This window comes from Bubalus kerabau, chromosome 1 (genome assembly GCF_029407905.1).
Source record: "Bubalus kerabau isolate K-KA32 ecotype Philippines breed swamp buffalo chromosome 1, PCC_UOA_SB_1v2, whole genome shotgun sequence".
NCBI lineage: Eukaryota > Metazoa > Chordata > Mammalia > Artiodactyla > Bovidae > Bubalus > Bubalus kerabau.
The window spans coordinates 280167416-280179921 of record NC_073624.1 but is presented as its reverse complement, the minus strand read 5'-3'; the positions used below and the strand labels follow the sequence as shown (position 1 = coordinate 280179921).

The 12506-nt window shown below is 46.6% G+C and overlaps 1 protein-coding gene across 1 annotated transcript in view; it reads right to left on the bottom strand.

Annotated features, from left to right (window-relative positions):
* CAMK4 (calcium/calmodulin dependent protein kinase IV) overlaps window positions 1-12506 on the bottom strand; it is a gene marked incomplete at its 5' end in the record, with an annotated part of 267128 nt that overhangs the window by 18870 nt on the left and 235752 nt on the right. Inside the window, one exon of the mRNA XM_055555476.1 lies at window positions 4262-4337. Coding sequence (XP_055411451.1) covers window positions 4262-4337 — 76 coding nt within the window. The remainder of the gene's footprint in view (window positions 1-4261; window positions 4338-12506) is intronic.

Genomic DNA, 12506 nt, shown 5'->3' with positions numbered 1-12506 from the left:
TGTTACTGCGGCAGCAATATCATTGACTCAACAAGTGCATACTGCCCAATATGTTGATACTATGTCTAAAAATGTCTCTTTAACTCTAGCAACACAGGAAGTTATAGATAGAAATTTAGAGATGAGAGTAGACGCCTAAGATGCCTTAGAAGAGGCAATAATGCATAGTGGCACTGAGTTACAGGCTTTAAAGGTGAAGATGGCTTTGACATGCCACGCTGATTACAGGTGGATATGCGTGACATCTTTGAAGGTAAACGAGACAGATTATGAATGGGAAAAGATTAAAAATCATATCTCAGGTGTTTGAAATAGTTCTGATATTGGCCTGGACTTAGGGAAACTTCATAATCAAATACAGACCTTGGAACACTCTCGACTGGATTTTACCGCCGCTGGAGCAGCTAATGACTTTTTTCATACCTTCTCTAACTTTATTTCTGGAAAAAATATTCTGTCTAATATCCCTAGTTATGCTGTCGTTGGTGCTCAAATCCTACTTCTCATAAACATTCTTCCTTGTATTGTCAGGATTCTTCGGCAGAGCATTCAGAAGCTCTCGACTGAGCTGCATCTGGCTGTTTTAAGAAATAAAAAAGGGGGAGATGTTGGGGGCCGGCATGAGGCACCCCACCCATGGCAAAGGTCATGAGGAAGGAGGCTCGACATACGCAAAGGCGGGATCGAGCCTCAGGAGTCCCCCTGGAAATTCTCGAGCATCTACCCCCAAAACCAGAGTCTGCCTACTTTCTGCTTTGTGCTTTCACCTACACCTCTGACTTTACGGGGGGCTGTCTCCCACTACCTCTCTCTGAAAAAAGAGTTAGCTTACAGCTCCAGTTAATAATCCCTGGGCGTGACAAGAGTGTTTTAACCTACAAACTCCTCTGAAGGTTCTCTAGCCTGCCTGACAGGCTTGTCCGGCCACATGTGATTGCTCACAGCCTCTCAACCATGAGAGGCACAAGATGCTTTAAACCTTCTAAAAACAGGTTCTTTAGAAAAGTTAGAAAATTATTAGTATAAGTGTAATGGGCTGATTAGAAATCGTATTGGTGAAGGGTTTTTCATTTGTTGAGCCAATGTTTACTGCTAAGTCTCCACATCCCCTGCCCTTATACACATTAATGAATATATAGAAGAAATAAGTATTAACCTTTGATATTAATCACGTTAGACCTTAGGCTAAGTAAATTCTTTCCTTAACTAAAACCCACTACACCCTCACCCTATAGGAATGTAACTTTATTTGGGTGGCGTCTGTTTTAAGAATAATCACCCCTGGAGAAATAAGTGTCCTGGTTGACTGACCGCTGTCACAAGGAGAGGGTCGTAAATTGTCAGCAGGCCCCCTGGCCAGAAGATGATGTAACACCCCTAAGACCTCTGTATACATTTGTATGAAGCACCTGACTTTGATAAAAGTCAGGACTGCTGACCCCACGTGACTTTTGCATAACACCTCAGTGTATAAAAGTAGACCATGGAAAATAAAGAATGGGGATCAGTTCCTCGAAAGACTGGTCTCCCCATGTCTCTCTCTCTCTCACTCTGGTTGAGTCTCCATCTGGAGCGCGGAACCCACCATGCTTACTAATTATGCCTGGGCTTCTAAGATCCGACCGGGGAGGCCTCAGTGTCTCCTCTCCTTCGGGAGAACGGAAGGACGCCTGCGGCCTACGTAAGTGGTGCAAGCTTCTTGTCTTGAAGTTTTATTGGTCCCCCGCGTAAACCAAGCTACTCAGCCTCTTTTCTCCACTGAATTTTCCTCACTGAGCTATCCTTATTCTATTCCTTAATTAACGTTTAATTAAGCAGTTGTTCCCCGACCCTCGCCTAGCCGTCTCTCCTTCGAATACCCTGGATCAGCTGGGGCTGGACCCCGGCAAAATGTTATTAAATTTCCTACCTCCATCTCTCTGTTATCACATATCCTTAATTCTTCAACCCCTTTCATCACATTTCTGTAAGAAACTCTCCTTGGGTGGGCACGTTTACATTTTAGGGGCAAATATGAAGCAGTATTTGTATTTCAGTTTTTCAATGAACATCATTAAGCATAATATGTCACCCACACAATTCAGGAGACAACCTTCTTCCACAGCACAATAGTGATCTTAAATGTAAGCTGAAGGAATTCTATGACATGACCTTATGAATTCATTACTAATGAATTAATCACTAAGTATGGAAAACAAATTACCTAAAAGTTTGCACTTTTGTAAGAAAAAACATGGTTCCCTAGCTCTCTCAATTCTTTTCAAGCTTTAATACATCCTGGAAACATAGGGAAGTGATCACTGAAAATATCTTTTGACATTACATAATAGCAGATGACTATTTTATGGTGTGCTTGTTAAACCTTTTTATGGTTGCTACTGACCAACATATAAACCCAGGTGAACTCAAGAGTTTGCTAACTTGCTTGCAAGTCTACCCTGGTTACCCTCTTCCTAGCCCATATTACCTAGACACTGCACTTTCTAAGATCACTATTAAATTAACCAAACCAAGCCTCTTCCTACTATGGCCTGCACTGTGTTCTCCCCGATCAGGATGTTAGGCCCTGAGCCCCGCATGATGGCATCTGGAGATGAGGGCTCTGGCAGTTAAGAGAGTTCGATGAGGCCCCGAGGGTGGGACCTCGTGCTGCGATCAGTGCTCTCACGGAAGAGGGACCACAGAACGTGCTTCCTCTTCCTGCCTTGGGAGGACACAGGGAGAAGGCAGCCGTCTGCAGCCAGGAAGACCGCTCTCACCAGGACCTGAGCTACTGGCACCTTTGACCTCCAGAACTCCAGACTCCACTTTTGCTTCTGTAGCACCCAGTCTCTGTGTTTTGTTATAGAACCTGAGCTGCCTAATTCACTTTCTTCCACACCCTTCAAAATCTCTTTACAGATTTGAATAATACAGGTTCCAACAATTAACTTGGGCTTCCCAGGTGGAAGGTAGAGAATCCACCTGTCAGTGCAGGATACGCAAGACATTTGGGTTCGATCCCTGGGTTGGGAAGATCCCCTGGAGAAGGAAAGGGCAACTCACTCCAGTATTCTTGCCTGGAGAATCCCACAGACAGAGGAGCCTGGTGGGCTACAGTCCATGGGGTCGCAAAGAATCGGACACAAGAGTGCACACGGCACACGCACAACAATGAACTCTGCAGTGCCCTCTAAAGTGAAAGTGAAGTCGCTCAGTCGTGTCCAACTGTGATCCCGTGGACTGTAGCCAGGCTCCTCTGTCCAGTATCCTCTAACTGACAGCCAAGTCCACTTGCTTTGATTTAAGCTTTGGAGCTCAGTGAGGTTTGCTTTTGCAGCTGTTCTACAGGCAAACCTTCCTCTCCAGACACTCTCCCATCACTCTAGACTATTTCCGTCATATTTGTCTGCAATTCCATCATCTCTTTGGCAGACTGAAACCCATTGTTTATTAGTAGACAGGAGCTTAGAAATGGAGCTGGAGATACCAGAGAGTGAAAGATTTAGCCCCCCGCCTTTTTTCTACCAGAGAGAAGTTTTCTCTGAGTTCAGGGTATTATACTAAAGGTCCTTGAGAACTTAACACATATAGGAAATAAAACTGATAGCCAAAATGCCTTTAAAACATTCCTGATAAGACATATATAGGTTTGGGATTGCTTCAGAGGTTAAAGAACCATTTGTCCCTTAAAAAGGAATAATACTCTTATCATTTGGATGATCTGCACATAAGTAAAACAAGAGCAAGTTTAATAGGTGGTTTCATGCTCATTACTACCATCAAATAATGAATTGTTCCCCAGTCTGTGATACACTGCATAGTACAATGAGACACAGCAAAGCCCTAGACCAAAGTTCTTGCCCCAAGAAAACTACAAAACATGATGCTCGTTTACCGAAAATTCTTTCATTAACTACTCTTAGCACATCATAGAGAGCCACAAAAAGTTAAAAGGAATCTTGCTTTTTTTATGACTGTAAGTACTTGGGCTTCCCAGGTGATGCTAGTGGTAAAGAAACTGCCTGCCAAAGCAGGAGACATGAGAGACATGGGTTTGATTCCCAGGTTGGAAAGGTCCCCTGGAGGAGGGCATGGCAACCCACTCCAGTGTTCTTGCCTGGAGAATCCCAGGGACAGAGAAGCCTGGTGGGCTACAGTCCATGGGGTTGAAAAGAGTTGGACAGGCCTGAGCAACTTAGCATGCATGCACACATTAGTAACTAGAAGACACTATAGCAAAGGCAAACAGTATGCTTAGAGATCGCTTCTATTCACTTACAAAATGTAGGTGATTATCCCCACAGACCACATGTCCACCTCGGGTCCATAGGCACAGCCTCTAAGGATTTCAGGTGCTGCAGAAAGAGTGAAAACTGTATTAGAGTTTAAATTCAGTATTCACATTCTAGTAACAAGCAAGGGAGAAGAAATGAGTTCATCAACAGAAACTTCAGAACAGGTTTAAAACCAATCTTCTCTCCTCAAACCGAAGTATGAGGCTACAAATTCTTATGACAATTTTAGTGGAAAAGATTATAGTCTCTCTGTGTTTGGGGTACATAAAAATAAACTTACTAACTTTAATATTCAACATCAGAACATCATGATACTTTTCAAATCAGATAGCTATATCTGTACTACAAAGGGAGCTTTGTACACAGAAAAGAAAGAAATCAAAGTTCAGCATAGGAAGAGGTAAGAAGCACAGTCAGGCCGCCTGAGGCCTGAGGTCTCTGTGAGCGTGTGTTTCTGACTGCGTGTAGGGCAGGGGCAGGGCGGACGGCGAGAGGGCTGGAGTAGTCCAGCGCTGGAGGTTGGACAAGAGCCGGCCCAGGTCTCGGCGCTGAGAAGCACCCTCTCCACAGAGCGCGGCTGTCCGCGGTCCCTCGGAATTAAGGGCGGGGAGAGAGGGCTTCCCTGCGCGCAGCCAGGCCGCTGCCCTGGCCTGAAACGCAGGTCTTCTCCGCCCTGCAGCGGCCCACAGCGTAGACCCAGCTGTGAAACAGAGGCTGACTGGGTCAACGGCTTGCCCTGAGGCCTGGAGGTGGTGTTTGCTGACCCCACTAATAACGGAAAAAACGGAGACGTGAGAGCTCTGCTCTCTGTGCCGAAGCAGGGCGCAGGTCTACAGCCCAGAGCAGCCCTTTTCTATTCTGAACAGATGTGCTGCGGGGGTCCGCGGCGGGGCTCCCCCGAGAGGCAGCGGAGTGCTGAATGTTCCCCGAGGGCGGCCCTGGGGCAGGGCTCCGCGCTCCTTCCCTCGGGGCAGGGGAGCCGGAGCCGCGTCCGCGCGGCCTGGGGATGTCAGGACTGGAGGACACGCCAAGGGGAGCCTCTGAAGGAAGCTGTCCTCAGGGAACCCCGAGTTATAGAGAGGACACCGCGGTCTTCCCTCTGACGTCTTCCTGCCCTGTTTTCTTCTCTCAGGATACCCTCCCTCCTGTAGAAACTGTCACATAAGACGCAGGAGGTGAAGGGCCTGTGGAATGGGCCTACGTCCTCAAGCTCCGCGCGGCAGTTCAGCGGGAGGCACCCTTTGAGGAGCGGAATCTGGGCTCCACGGGCGTCTATTCCTAGAACAATTTTCTTTCGAGACTTAATTAACATAATTAAGAAAAATGCGCACTCAAAGCCAGTACCACCCTCTCTGCCAGGCTCGCGCGCATCCCCAGAGCCATCTGGACCCCACAGACGGTCTCTCTGGGGACCAGGGGCCTCTGCACTGACCTCCCACTCGCAAACGCCTTGCTCAGCGTCGGGCGGAGGAGGCTGAGGTGAGGCTGCAGCTTTCAGAAGGGCCACCTCCGCAGGGGGCTGAAGGCGCACACATCTGGCACAGTCAGAGCCACGTACCCTCCCCAGGCCAAGTCCCACACCAGGGAAGCATCATCAACCCCATACTGACATTTAAACATACACATGAAATCACTGCAGATGGTGACTGCAGCCATGAAATTAAAAAACGCTACTCCTTGGAAGGAAAGTTATGTCCAACCTAGATAGCATATTCAAAAGCAGAGACATCACTTTGCCGACAAAGGTCCGTGTAGTCAAGGCTATGGTTTTTCCTGTGGTCATGTATTGATGTGAGAGTTGGACTGTGAAGAAGGCTGAGCGCCGAAGACTTGATGCTTTGAACTGTGGTGTTGGAGAAGACTCTTGAGTGTCCCTTGGACTGCAAGCAGATCCAACCAGTCCATTCTGAAGGAGATCAGCCCTGGGATTTCTTTGGAAGGACTGATGCTAAAGCTGAAACTCCAGTACTTTGGCCACCTCATGCGAAGAGTTGACTCATTGGAAAAGACTCTGAAGCTGGGAGGGATTGGGGGCAGGAGGAGAAGGGGACGGCAGAGGATGAGATGGCTGGATGGCATCACTGACTCGAGGCATGTGAGTCTAAGTGAACTCTGGGAGTTGGTGATGGACAGGGAGGCCTGGTGTGCTGCGATTCATGGGGTCGAAAAGAGTCGGACACGACTGAGGAACTGAACTGAACTGATGAGATGCTGACAGTCTCATATTTTCTGGGTCTTGGTTTTTACCTCTAGTAAATGAATTGCACCAGCTAATTTCCAGGTTTCATCTGGGTTTCATACGCTGTCATCCAAGTGAAGGAAGAGTTGTTGAGAGTCCAGGCAAGAAAAGAGGACGGGTGCTCCCCCTGTGCACCTGCTGCAGGACCCCCCGCCCCCCGTAGAGCCTCTGTGCCTGCCGCCCGAGGGCACCCATCCCCAGCTCCGGGGGGGTTCACGCCCAGCCCGCGCGTGGGGAGGCACCTGCGGAGGCCAGCGGGCTGTCTTAAAGGTCCGGGGCTTTCCCTGACTTTGATCCTTGTAGCTCCCAAGTCAAGGGACCCAAAGGAAGTGAATACTATAAAACAAAGTCCTTTTTGAAACCATGTTACAGGGTTTTAGTTGGTTTTACCCGATGTGGCAATATCTGACCTCCCTTCCCAGCACTGGGTGCAACCTTACTTGCTGGAGGCAGCTTATGTCCTTGTGAGGCATTATGCTGCAAGATGAGTAAACTGGTGGGATGAAAAGCTAGACTTCCCACGTGAGGTTGACTGAGACAAAAGGAATACAGAATGTGTTTGTCCTCCATAATACATTTCTCTTAAAAAGAAATTTTAAAATGGATTTATTATATTCACTATCATAATATAAAATTTGGATGAAATCAACCTAAATACCTAGACACAATTAGATATTAATACACAGTAACCTTTAAATATTTTTGATCACTAGTTAATAGGGCTGTGACTTCAGAGCCAGCAGAACACATTCTTGTAATCTATGTGAACCCTTTCCAAGCACCAAAAGCTTTTCTAGAATAAATTTCAGTCTCTGGCACATCAGTGTTTCAAGTCTCCTACGTATCACATGTCCTGGAGGGTAATTCTACATATTTATGATTTTCTTAAGAGTCAGAAATAGTTGACTACTTCCAATTCAGTTCAAGAAAAGGTATCAACCAGTCTACCTTTTAACGCTATTCATACAGACACTCCTGGAAGTCCTTCATATATTTTCTTATCTCATTGCCAAAACAAATAAACAAGCAAAATGCAGGGGCAGGGGAATAAAAACATTCAAGCTGTACTACGGGGTTTTTTTTTTTAACATGTATTTTAAATGATTTAGAATTTTTTCAGAAATAGTTAATAATCATTCATTGATTTTCCTGCCTGTCTTCTAAGTAGAGTCAAGTTTTCTGCTACTTCCTAAAGTTACCATCATTCATGTTATTGCTCATTAAACACTAAATGCTACAGAACTCCCAGGATACCTGACAGTGTAATATCTAGAGATTGAAGGTATATATAAAGATTGGAATGAATTTATTTTAGTAAATAAAATCACTGTAACTTGAAATGGTTCTAAAATAAGCAAGATTAGGTATCGCCTGTGACATTTGACTGATGCTAGGTTTTCCTTCTCCTAAAGCCCTAAGAGAAAAATAGACGGATAATTTGAATGACTGACTGTACCTTTTTTCTTTGGGGCTCCAAAATCACTGCAGATGGTGATTGCAGCCATGAAATTGAAAGACATTTGCTCCTTGGAAGAAAAGCTATGACAAACCTACACAGTGTATTAAAAAGCAGAGACATCACTTTGCCAACAAAGGTCTGTCTAGTCAAAGCTATGGTTTTTCCAGTAGTCATGTATGGAGGTGAGAGTTGGACTATAAAGAAAGCTGAGCGCCAAAGAATTGATGCTTTTGAACTGTGGTGTTGGAGAAGACTCTTTCGAGTCCCTTGGACTGCAAGGAGATCCAACGAGTCCATCCTAAAGGAAATCAGTCCTGAATATCCATTGGAAAGACTGATGTTGAAGCTGAAACTCCAATCCTTTGGCCACCTGATGCGAAGACCTCATTTGAATCCTCATTTGAAAAGTCTGTGATGCTGGGAATGATTGAAGGCAGGAGGAGAAAGGGATGACAGAGGATGAGACGGTTGGATAGCATCACCAACTCAATGGACATGAGTTTGGGTAAACTCGGCGAGTTGGTGATGGTCACAAAGAGTCGGACGTGACTGAGGACTGAACTGAACTGACTGAACCTTCATTTTGTTGGTGCCCTAGATGAGCATGATCCCTTCTGACCTACCGAGTTAAAACCACAGAGAGGCATTCTTTATCGGAAGACTTTTTCAAACTGTTAACTGTTTTTGAGAAAGCCCAATCCAAGGGAAACCAGGCACAGGAAATCAAGAGGTTTCTTCACTCACTCATTCAACTGATGATGAACTGCATTTGTTAAGCACATGCCACGTGACAAGTGCTGTGGGTGGTGGTGGGGAATGACGGGGTGTTACAGAGAACAAGCCTCCACTACCACAGAGAAAACCACACGAAGAAACAGACTGGCAACCGAAAGTGCTTGGAGGACGAGTGTCTGTAACAGAGGGTTGACCTGGTCAGAAAGATCAAGAAAGGTATTCAGAAAGTGAAGTTTAAACAGATGTGGAAGATCTAGAGAAGCTAACCAGGCAAAGGGAGAGAGGTAGTGGCTGAGCTAACAGAGAAGAGGGCTCCCTGAAGAAAGCAAAGGCAATGAGACCGCTCAGGGAGGAGCCGGGACTTGGGAAGGGAGGGGTCAGCACGGGTGCAGCTCCCCGTGCGCGGCGGGGCCCCAGGGCACCCGCAGGCAGGTCAAGGCCACTGCGGGTTCCACTTCATCAGAGCTTTGTTGTTGTTGTTGTTGCTCATTTGTGTTTAAATTCTCTCCTACATTTTCATTTTAACCATTCAAAACATATAGGAAATACAGCCAATTTTATCGAATAACTATAAATGGAGTATAATGTATAAAAATTTTGAATCACCATGTTGTATACCTGAAACTTATGCAATACTGTCCATCAATTATACTTCAGTTAAAAAATAGAAAAGATTTATTTTCACCTTAAAGCCCGAATCTGACTTTATAGAAGTACAGCGGACAGACAGACACAGTGGGAGCGGACAGACAGACACAGTGGGGCTCTCAGTGCAGAGGCTGATCTTGAATTCAGAGACTCCTGGGCCACAGAAATCCACTGCACCCTCAGCACCTAGAAACTCCTCTAAGCACTGCCCCTGGGGATTGAGCAGGAGGAGGGAGAGGGTTTATCTGCCAGAAGCCGGAGAGCCTGTTTGGACCTTCTCTGCTCCTTCCCGCTTCCCAGCTTGGCCAGGAGGACCCCGAGGAGGTGCCTCCAGGGCGCCTCCTACAGGCTCACAGAGCTTACCAGCTCCGACGGTGCCCACGGCAGGCTTTTCTGAGCATCAGTACCGTGTGTGGTCCTCTGTTACGGGGTCACATACATTTGGCAAGAATCAGGAGCAACCTTTTCAACTTTGTCAAGGGCAGTTTTTGCTTTGACAGTAGAGAAGACAGGTAATGTCTGAGTGCAGTATGCTGAATGCTGTTACAAAGGTATGGACCAGATCGGACTGTGACACAGGTGAAAGGCTTCTGGGCTGGGGGTCGGGGGGGCTGCCTCTGGCCAGGAGCAGACGTGCCGGTTTACTGCAGTGAACCTCAGAACACTGCCGCTTCTATACACGCCTTGCTGAGAACACCTCGGACACTTCAGTTATTTACCATTTGCTAGTGTAGAGCAAGAAAAAACGTCTGAAGGATGTTTTGAGACATAAGTGATAGGCTCTTTATGTTCTAATGCATCCGTTCTATTTTCCTTGGCTCTTTTACACTCCAAACATCAGTCAATACAACTCTCATTGTTCTTCATTTCAGCTGTTAAAGAAGTCTTCCTTGCCACATGAATCATATGACATTTCTTTTTGTATAAATCTTATAAATGGATGAAGAAAGAGCCTGTTTATTTTTCTCACTTCACTTTTTTGTTTTTTAAATGATACCCTGAAGAGAAAATCAAATATCCTAGAACACCTAGTGCTTTCAGAAGCAGACAAAAGAAACATGACTTATTTTTATCACCCTGTGAAAGTTTCATTTCTATGAAAGTCACTTTTCTGTGATTCCCTTGAGTTCTCCCATCTTGGAGTAATCACTATTTGTTCCAAATCTTAATCATACTGAATCTCCTGGTCACTTTAAAGCTGTGATGGATGCTGGCTGAGGGATAGCAAAGGAGTGTCAACTGTTGAAAAGCCATCTTTCCATTTTTGTGGGGAAAGGCAGAGTATAAATAAATACACCATATAATTAATTATCTCATCCTAATAGTAACATTATATAAGAACCTCTTTTTTATATGACAATAGAGATATAAAGTGATGGATTTAGCATTCAAACTGTCTCGTGTTACGTTGGCAAATACTGTGCTTTTCTCTAAAGGAACTATACACCTCACTGATAATTATCAGCAATAATTCTTTTTGAAACGTTTACTGTTTATTTTATGCTTATCCTTTCTGTAGCAAACACTCTAAAATGGAACATCCTGTGGGTGTTGAGGGCCCACATGGCGCATTTTAAGCGCGTCTCCTACCCACGCGCGTCAGTCGGCTCTGACCCCTCTCCTCGCGTAGCTCCACCCTCACATAGGCAATAATAGAGCCGAATCCTCACAGCAGGCGGTTCGCGGCGCGGCTGGTTCTTTCTTGAAGTGGTAAGGAAGAGGGCACGGAGAATGATTTGCGATACTGAGACCAAGAAGTTAAGGATTTCCAGTACATTAGAAGATGGTCTGTAAGGCGGACACAGAGACCAGACCCACGGACGCAGAGAGGGGAGGGGGAAGATGGGATGAAAGGAGACAGGAGCACAGGAACATACACACCGCAGGGTAAACAGAGCCGGAGGGGCCCTGCTGCGGCGGGGAGCGCACACGCGGGGAGCGCACATGCCAGCTCGGCGAGAACCCCGGGGTGGGCGGGGACCCTGCACACCCATGGCCCATGCACGCTGATGCCGGCAGAAACCAAAGCAACACTAAAGCAACTGTGCTCCAACTACACATAAATGTATTTTAAAAAGACTGTCTCTAAACTAAAGGGAGCAGGAGAAGTGAGGGGGTGCCGTTGGCGACAATCTCTTTAGACTCCATTTTATCAGCCATCTCAGGTCAAAATATACTTGGTTAAGTGCTCGTTTGGCAACTTAGTTGACAAATACAGAACGCATACAGGGATTCTGTGGGAATACCACTTAATATCGTACAGGTGACCAGGACGTGTGCAGGGCTCTCCCCTCTGTCCCTGTCAATGGCGCTGACCCTGCGGGACGCACAGGCAGGTCTGGGACCATCTCCCACGCGAGGGAGGTGGCTGCTTGTATGAGCCCCTTAGCTGCTGGCAGCTCTAGGTGTTAAAACACGGATTTGTGCACTGAGCCCCAGACTGGTGTCTTACACAGTTATTCATTCCTAGCTCTGCCCTGTGGAGTGTCTACTGTTGGACCGTTTGAATGGTAACGAGGTCTCCTCTTCTTCCTGGCCTCCTGAAGGCGATGCTGCCTGGGCGTCAGTGGGATCACTTCTTTTTCTGCTCGAGGGATGCTGGACAGTCTTGTGACTTTAAGTAGCACCTACACACTGGTACCAGCAGCCACACCCTGGCTTCTGAACCTCAGACACATCCGCCGGGGTGTCTCACAGCACCCCACAGCCAGCAGCCCCGCGCCTGCTGCTCGGGAGGTGTTCCGCTGCAGGGAGGGCAGCTCTGGGGTCTCAGGCCCCCTGTCCCCTGCAGTCACACGCCCGCCAGCCACCTCCTCGCAGGCCGGCGCGCTCTTCCTTGGGCTGGGGCGCTTAGTCCCTGCCCCTGGAATGTTCTTTCCTGGGTGTCTATACCACAGGCTCTCTCCCTGCCCTCCTCCAAGGCTGTGATCTCCTCTCCCGTGAAGCCTTCACGGCTTACCCTGTTTAAACATTAACTAAGTTAAAAAAAAAACAAAAAACACACATTAACTCAGGCTCGCAGCACTTCCTGTCCTCTTCCCCCACTCTAGGTTCTTCCACAGAAATTCTCTTTTTATATAGTTTACACATGTATTCTGTTTATTGTTTGTCTTCTCCCACTAAGATTTACCTTCCTTAAGGAATTTTT